At 34.8% G+C, this 9,181-nt stretch overlaps 1 protein-coding gene across 1 annotated transcript; it reads right to left on the bottom strand.

Annotated features, from left to right (window-relative positions):
• Positions 1-482: 482 nt before the first annotated feature.
• LOC121320694 (zinc finger protein ZIC 2-like) lies at positions 483-4,952 on the bottom strand. The gene is made up of 3 exons (XM_041259263.1): positions 3,442-4,952; positions 1,715-1,878; positions 483-1,494 (listed from the first exon to the last, which is right to left on the bottom strand). Exons 1-3 carry the CDS (start codon positions 4,415-4,417, stop codon positions 1,300-1,302), a joined length of 1,335 nt encoding a protein of 444 aa, XP_041115197.1. The 5' UTR covers positions 4,418-4,952; the 3' UTR covers positions 483-1,299.
• Between the last annotated feature and the right edge of the window lie 4,229 nt (positions 4,953-9,181).

The raw sequence follows: 9,181 nt of genomic DNA, 5'->3' as shown, positions 1-9,181 counted from the left end.
ATAACAAAATCGAACATTCAACACATCAAACCAAACATCAACCCAACCCACTCCAAAACAACACAAATAGATTTCAGTACTAAATAAGTTAGTTACAGACGTTGTCTATATTTATTTATTTAAAGGTTTGCATTCAATAGCAGCTATCGGTCGATATGGCATTCAACGTAAAACAATATACCGTTAATTTATATTTTTATGTAAAACAGTTGTAATCTAAGAAATTTTAAATTGAACGTTAATGCATATCAGACCATGGTATATATATATATATATATATATATATATATATATCTATAAATATATATAATATATATATATATATTATATACGTTTATCGACGTTTGTTTTATGCAAATTACATTTTATATAAAAAAAGGACGTCTCTTTGTTAATGGAAGATAAAACATGTGTGAATGAGATAAAAAGTCCGAAAAAGCAATATGTTTCTAAACTAGCAAATAATAAGAAGCAGAAATTAATTAAACACTTGCAACACATTTTATTATATTTCTGTATGCAGTAAAACTCTTGGAACTTATCACAAAAAATGGAGAAACACGTTTTGGACCTTGAAAAAATTAAAAAAAAAAAAAGTAACAGTTCGTGTTTAGCCCACAATTGTACATATTTATAGGAAACATTCTTTATAAATATTGTTTCATCTGTATCAAGTAAATACCATACTTTAATTACAAATGGATAAATATGGCAATGGATATTTACAAAAGGAAGGGTGTACAGAAAATTTAACGACACGACGTTTATTTTCCTCACAATCTTCCAAATAGTATTTCACAAATCCAACTTGCAAAGCACAAAACATCACTAGTTAAACCCAGCTAACGAAAATATACATTCACAAGCAAATATTGTGTCTGACTCAAAATTGTTAACTTTGGCACAGTGTCCAGTTTATAGTTGTATTGTTTACAATTAAGTTACCTTAACATTGGATCACAATATTTAACATCATAGTACAAAAGAAACATTTTATTTTAAGTTATGTGCACTAGGTTAAAAAGTCCAGTTTGACAAATAATAGCTACCGTGGAAGGAACATCTATACACCAAAATTGACAAAGTTCATTAACCATACGGGAGAGAGAAAGTCTGTATCAGAAAGTCCCGTCAGTTGATTTTTTTTTTTTTATGAATTCATAAATACAACTCTTCTGTCGCTCTTTCTGTTGCATTGTGTTGACGCGTCCAATATTTATTTTCTTCTTCTTTATACAGATCAATATATATATATGTTCTTGAGTTCTGGCGAATGGTTCTCTGTTGTGAAGATGATCCTTAGACGTACCATTCACTGAAATTGGAAGAAACCCTGTTGTGACAATTGTTACTGTGTGCTGCTGATGCTGGCGACAGATTCGTGTTGCTTTGGGTTTCAGTGGATGGGGAGACCAGGCCTGGGGGTGTGGATGATTCGTATCCAGAACTAGCTGCAGGAGACGAGTCGGAGCTTTGAGTGGACGTTTCATGAACCTACAAGAAAAAAATATATATAATTATTAATATTGTTAATATACTTCCATTTAACAAAAAAACACAGCTGTTGTGTTTAAAATACACCACACCCAATATTTTTGGTTCGGGTGAATATACAAGTATAATAGTTCCTAAAGCATATAATTTGTTTTTAAAAGTTATTAAAAAAAATTAAAAATTCCAAAATAGTCTGGATGATTGGATGACCAATTTTTACCTTCATGTGTTTTCTCAGAGAGCTGGGGTGAGTGTAGGACTTGTCACACATTTTGCAGAGATACGGTTTATCTGAAGTATGGACATGCATGTGCTTCTTCCGGTCACTGCTGTTTGCAAAGCGCCTGTCACAGCCTTCAAATTCACACTGGAATGGTTTTTCACCTACACCACGAAAAAAAAAAAAAAGTTTAGAAATAAAAACAAATCATAACACGCAATCATTGATAACATCATAAAACGCATTAGAGCTGTTCACTGGTGACAGGTCCGAGATACCACGCTCTGTTATTGCAATTTGGAAGTGGTCCAATATTATTGTAATGCCAGTGCAATTTAATCACCGCTTCAGACAACTACCAATTTCGATAAAGGTTTTGCTTTTCATTTGTACTTAATGGTTTTAAGCCAAAGACTGTAAATGTCTCTGAAAGTGCAGATGCGATCTTTTTTTTTTAGATGCAAAACCTTTTAATGTAAAGCCATTAACCGTCTTTATTACTCAATGTTTTGCTAATAAGCCAAGAAGTGGTAATTCAAACGAACAATAGGTCATCTCTAGACTTGTTTTTCATAACAATGCTCCATCACATTTAAAAGAAAATATAAAAAAAAAAAAACACGTTCACAGTTAATATTCCAATTTCGCTGGGTTTGAATTTTACACAGGGGTCAAATCCATAAACATTTTTTTTTAAATATATGCAGGTGTCTTCAGATTTTTGAACGTAATATTTTTAGAACTAAAAAGGCAATAGCTAAAATACAATTTACTGGAGAACCAATAACTGTTGTATCTCATATAGCAGCTTGGCAAGAAACGTTAAAATGCCATTTGCACCTGCAATATTTTAAAGTCATCTTGCCGAACTGTACAATTTAATTGAGTAAATACATTTGTCCAATTTAAATCTTGTTAATGGTAGTCTGGCACCTACAAATCTAATGTGTCAGAAAACAAAAGACTTTCAGTTTCTGTATAGTGCGAGAAATTTACACATTTAGGGTTTCATTTAAATCCAATTCTTTCTAGCCTTAAAATAAAATTATGTAAATTAAATATCATAATAACCGTTTTGAGAATAAATATGTTTATGATAAATAATGAAGGGAGTGTGATGGTTTTATTGATGTTCATCTCACGCCATCCCCCATCAACCACAACCGTTACATTGCCTTTGACCCGTTTGAAAGTTTATGAACCACAAACCCTCTACAGACTGTTACATAATTTAACAAACTGTTGCAAAACATTGCACATTTTTACAAGACTGGGCTAGTCATGATCCTTACTTGGCATCCGTTACATTTTTACAACAGTATGCCAAACACTTACACGTCAAAAGCGCATCGTCATATATTTAAACACGACCCTAATACAATATACGTGTCTGTATGTTTTCTCTTTTTCTTTACAGATATAACTACTTTACAATTTAATTTTAAATGAAATAGATTGATGGCGCCGTATAACATAACATGACTTACTGAAAAAGAATACTTTTTTCATTATGTAAGCCATTCATATGTTACAATCTTTTGTACGTAACCCTAAAGTCATTGGGATTTAACGCCCATAATTTGTACATTATTTACATTGGTTAAATTTTTTACATTTAAATTAAATTAAAAAAAAATATATATATATATATATATATATATATATATATATATATATATATATATATATATATATATATATATATATATATATATAGTGAAAATTACCTGTATGGGTTCGTTTGTGTATTTTCAAGTTTTCCGACCGGGCGAAAACCTTGCCACATCCAGGGAAGGGACAAGGGAAAGGCTTCTCCCCGGTGTGGACACGAATGTGGTTGACCAGTTTATATTTAGCTTTGAAAGGTTTGCTTTCTCTGGGACATTCTTCCCAAAAACATATGTGGTTGCTCTGCTCGGGTCCCCCAACATGTTCCACTGAAACGTGGGTGACGAGCTCGTGCATGGTGCTGAAAGTTTTATTGCAACTCTTCTTGGGGTTGCTTAGCTGTTCCGGGTCGATCCACTTGCAAATCAGCTCTTGCTTGATACACTGCTGTCTCATGTACCTAAAAAATGCACCCGGGTGATGGTGATGACCTGCCATATTCATGCCCATGTTCATATTCATAGAGCCGTACTGGTTGTGGAGTTGGGCTGCAGAATAGGGATCGGTCCTGGGACTGGAAACCTGGTGATATTGATCCGAGCGTCCAAAAACATCCCCCGGTAGTCCTAGGCGCATTTGTCCGCTCAGGACATTTGGAGAGCCGTGAGACCCGTGTTGATCATGGATCCCAGGAAACAATATGTGGCCTTGAGTGTCCGCATGGGAGTGATGGAGAGAGCCAGCTGTGGTGCCGAAGATTGAGTGCTGGCTGCTCGCCGGGGATGACTCGCCGAAGCCGCGGCTGCGAAAGAGAAACTCCCTGGTAGAGTTAAAAGGCGAACTCGCGTACGAGGTGACATGAGCTGCATGAGCACCCAAAGCCGCCGCGGGGTAACTCGGACCCTGAGAAGTGAAAGCCGAACTCTGTCCTGGAGAAAGATCGTGGTTAAGTTTAAAAGCCCCCATGTGCGGAGAATCAACAAAGCTACTTTGTGCTAAACTCATGTCTCTGTCTTGCATTTCGCTTGCTGAGTGATGTCTGGCAAAAGTGCCAACTCCTAAGCCGGAGAACTGGTGACCAGCGTCCAGCAACATGATTCCTCGGGCAGTGGGCTGTGCTTTGGATCTTCACGGTAAATAATCAAATTGGTATTTGTGTACTACAGTAAGTATCTTAAAACGCCGCTCTTAAACTTCAAAATCTAACCAAAAATATCGATCAGCAGTTTTGCAAAATCGAATCGCCTTCCGAATGTTAAAAGCAACACATCAAGTGAAGTTCAAAGCGAATCAGCTAGATGCAAAACAACCTCTCCTGCTAAGCACTTATATATAGATATATCTATATATATATATATATATAGATATATATAGATATATTTCGTTCACGTAGTAAACTTGCAACTCAGATTCCCATGAAAAGAAGCGGAAAGGTCCCTTTACATTTTCTTCAGCAATATGTAGACGTGATTTTAAGCAAATCTGAAGAACGGTCTTATAAGATCTTCCTGGTGTGGAGTGAACGTTCTCGCTGCATCTCGGCTTGTTGTTCTGATTGGTGTGTTTATTTCTCTTGCTTGACTCTGTTTATTTCTGAGGGTCTCTTTCTCAGTGGACTGGCAGTTCCTCCTCTAACTCCTCTTAACTGGAGCCCGGTCATTTGCTCGACAAACTCTCATTGGTCAAAATGCCTCATCAATCCCAGGTACCCCTCCAATCCCAGGTACCCCTCCAATCCCAGGTACCCCCTCCTCCCACCTCCCCCCTCTGCAACTAATAGCTGTTCGCCATTTTCCTCCCATTATTACCGCCTACTTTTTCTAGGGGCTTTTCGGAAAATAAAAACCACCGTCCGCATTGATCTTACCAAATGTAATTTGTAAAGCCTTTAAAATAAATAAATAGCACAACGCTAACGAGTTTCCGTTGAAAATATAAAGTAAAACACAATTTAGTCAGAACATTTACCAAATATTTAATAAGCCCCGACAACAATATTTTTGTAGATTTTGTAAATTATGTAGTTTTTCAAAAATTACAACTGCATATTCACAAATCGAACAGTAAAAGGTTAAAATGAAACCGAGCAATTAGCTGCTTGAGGATCGATGGCGGGTTAAAATAAAATATGTGTGATGAAATATTTGAAAAAGACCGTGTTCAACAGTGAAGATAAAAGCCCAGTTGCAGACTATTATTTAAAAACCCCACTGCAAAAGCAAAATATGAAAACAATCAAGTTTTTACAATAAAAATTGAAAAATACTGCTGTAGTTTGTTTTAGCAAGCAGGATAGGTTAGGGTAATAAATGCAGTCTTCTAAGAGCCGTATTTTCTGTTGTTGTTTTTAACGATTGATTTGAAAAATATGTATTAAAAAAACTTAAATAATATAATTTCAAACAATCTACTCAGCATCGAGTACAATAACAAATAAAATATATTTATTTTTTAGCTGTATATGCACGGTAAACAGGGAGTGTAGGTCAAAATGTCAATTAAGACTGCGATTTAAAGCATGTTTTTATAATGTGCTTTTTTTTTGTTAGTTTATTTATTTTATTATTTATTATTATTTACAATAATCGCGTGACAGATACAATCGTGGCAATTAACTATGTCATATTACTAGAGAAGGTACACAGAACACCATTAACGTAAAATAATAATTTCATGATATGGGATACAGACTGGCCACTCATACATGCAATGTCTATACATTGATACATAGGCCTATGTGCACGCTGTATGTATAATTCTAACTTTGTATGTAGAAAGCTTTTTAAAATCATAGAAATATTCTTAAAACAAATATGGAATACACGGGAACGATAGCCTATACAATTAGCACAAATGCATTTTATTTATGACATACTTTTTATAGAGAAAAAATATTCTGAAACACACAGCAGGTCCTGGTCCTTATATAAATCCATACACATTTCCATAAAAAAAAAAAAAAAGTCTAACTGCTGTAAATAAGACAGAACGTCCAGTCCAATCATACCCATGTATTTTAACTAATTCAATCAGTCTGGTGCATGTGTGTTTGTGTGAACGTTTTCTACAGATAGGCCTGTTAACAACGTCTGTTACCTGCCGGTTCAATTCACAAAAACGCTCAACTATAATGTCCTACCAAACGATCTCTTAAAAAAAAAAACACATTTAAAACAGCATAGTTTAAACTGTATGCAGTTCAACGCGTTACTCACATTCTCTTTCCGCTGTCTGGTGTTTCCAGACTCGACATTCGCTTCACACTGCAGCTTCAAAACGTTTTTTCTTTTCTTTTCTAAAAAAAAAAAAAAAAAAAAAACTTTTTGGAACCCCCTCTCTTCAGTCTGTACTCTAGTCTGGACACTGTAATGTTCATTCAGGGAACCAGTTCTACCCTCTCTGCAGGAATCATAGGAGCTGATCCAAGTTCAAAGTCACGCCTGCCGACTCTTTAAGAAGTGCTTTATTTCTCTGGAAAACCACAAAACCCCTTTCCTTATGTCACAGGGTATAGAAAACGAAAAGAAAGAAGGAAAGAAAGAAACTGCAGTCGCTGTTAGAGACAGTAGTAGAATGTTGGATTTCAGCACAGCTTCCTGAAAAAAAAAGTCTGGTTAGCTAGGCAATGAAAAACGACCGAGCACTTGTTAAAAATAGACATGTCAACAGGTTAAAGGAGGTGTACAGACACAGAGATAGAGAAGGTAAAAAATAATAATAACATAGACCAGTCGTGCAGGTGCTAATGCAATTGAAGTATGTATTTCCTGTAGGCAAATTAGACTATGGCATAAGTCCTATAATTAATGAAGTAACGTGAATTTCGAGCTTCGTGAATTGAAGTTATGAACATCATGTCGGTTTTCGGGTTTCTTTAAACCACAATGGGAAGTCTTGGTTGAAGGAAAGAATCACTTGTAACCCCGTCTTTTCCACAAACTCATAAATTCGACAAGATCATCAACAAGCTATTGCTTTGCAGGTTACTTTGATTCCCCTGACCTTGGCTACTTCAAGGGCATGCGACCTATGACCCGTGAAGGACCACATATGTTGTCTTGCAATTGTATTCGGTAGAAAAAACAAACCTTTGGGCAAAACCGCTTTGTTTAACAAAGCTGTAATAAGAACTCAAAACTACACGTGCTACTTCACTGTAGGACTCGAAGCACGAAAATCTGCAGAACGCGTAAAAACACCAAAATATCCTGAATAGTACTCTCTGGCAAAGTGATTTAAATTGTATCCAACAGTTATGCGGTTATGTAAAGTTTTTACAAGCTTGCTTTAGATAAAAACAAAATAGTTTTTTTTTTTTTTTAGATTTTTAAAGCGTGTAGATTATAATTGCTTTAAAAAAATGGTTTCGGTTTTCATTACATTGTGCAGAATTAGATTTTTAAAAGCCAAAAAGAGGTAGGGCATGCATTCTCAATAGTAAAACTACTACTGTTACACAATAAACAAACTAATTAATTCATAAAAAGAAATACATACAAATGGGTAACGTGGTTTCAGAATGATAAATTATTGTGATGAAAGCATACTTTTTACTTGTAAGCTACATTTTGTTAGATAGAATAGCAGCGCAGTTTGATTTGCTTTATTGACCAACCACTTAAAAAAACAAAAACAAACAAACATGTTATTTCACCTACATGATTATTTAACCCTCCTATTAGGTTTCGGATCTATTTGACCCGACTCTAGTTTCCACTTAGCTTCAATGCTATTTTTCTTTTCATTTTTTATACTATTTTATGACTTTTCCTCAATTGGGGTCATGAACTTATACAAAGCCTAATTTACTTTGTCAGTATTGAAACAGCATCTCACTGGTAAAGACATTCCAAAATGAGAAGCTCCCATGATGGCAGTCAAACAAGTTTTATCACAGCTCCTGGACTAAAAGAGCATAAAAGAGTAACACCTTTGCAAATCAAAACATTTAATCAATTTAAGGCTGTTTAAATTAGTTTGAAATTGCATCGGGTCAGTATGACACAAAACATATCAGATGTACTTAAATTCTGAACATAATAGGAGGGTTAATGTAATAAAATCTATGTTGCATAGCCTGTGCCTTTAGCCAAAAAGTTATATTCTACATTCTATCAGGGTAAACCTATAATTCTATAGATGGAAAATACGATTTGCACTTTAAATGTCGTACGTTTATATAGTAATTAGTTATATAAACACACATTTTAATATGTATAGAAAAGCATTCTGTTTCACCGCAGAACGACTCTCTTGACACATTTATATTTATGCACTTGTGTAGACCCTTGTATTGTGTTGTGTATATTTATAGATAGCTATCTCTGTCCCATATAATTAAAAATAAACGTACATGGTTAATTAACAGGAACAAGCGGTCACCATGTTGAACAGACTGAATATAAACGATTTATTGGCGATATGGGTGTGGCTGTGACATCGACACACAAATAACCTCTCCCGGGGTCTTTTAAATACATAAACAAGTGAGGAAGAACAAGGCGAAAGTTAGAATAATTCACGTGTCTAAGAGTTTAAGACTTACTAATCCACTGAAAGGTTCAAGTATCTGTTCAATAATGAAGGCTGTGCTCTGTGAATTTAGCTTTACAAGTAGTTAAATATGATAGATTTTCGGATTGCTGGACTGGTAAGTCATGTGGTTATACATTGGTTTCCCCTATATGTTTACAATGTAATTTTAGGAAACATTGAATCCAAATAATACAAAAACACATATATAAATAGAGCTCACACCATGGCTACTACAGATTAAAAACAAACACCTCACAAAAGTTTTTTTTTATTATTATTATTATTTTCTTTAAATAACCAATGTTCACAAACACTGAAGGAAGT

The sequence above is a fragment of the Polyodon spathula genome, chromosome 9, assembly GCF_017654505.1.
Source record: "Polyodon spathula isolate WHYD16114869_AA chromosome 9, ASM1765450v1, whole genome shotgun sequence".
Taxonomy (NCBI): Eukaryota; Metazoa; Chordata; class Actinopteri; order Acipenseriformes; family Polyodontidae; genus Polyodon; species Polyodon spathula.
The sequence above is the reverse complement of the archived record's forward strand: the minus strand, read 5'-3'. Positions and strand labels throughout refer to the sequence as shown.

Bases quoted from the DNA above. Each gene is read 5' to 3' on its own strand.
- LOC121320694 (XM_041259263.1), bottom strand. From the start codon at position 4,417: ATGTTGCTGGACGCTGGTCACCAGTTCTCCGGCTTAGGAGTTGGCACT. The intron at 1,879-3,441 runs GTAATTTTCACT...TTCGTGGTGTAG, and splicing joins ACACAAACGAACCCATACAG to GTGAAAAACCATTCCAGTGT. The intron at 1,495-1,714 runs GTAAAAATTGGT...TTTTTCTTGTAG, and splicing joins CTCTGAGAAAACACATGAAG to GTTCATGAAACGTCCACTCA.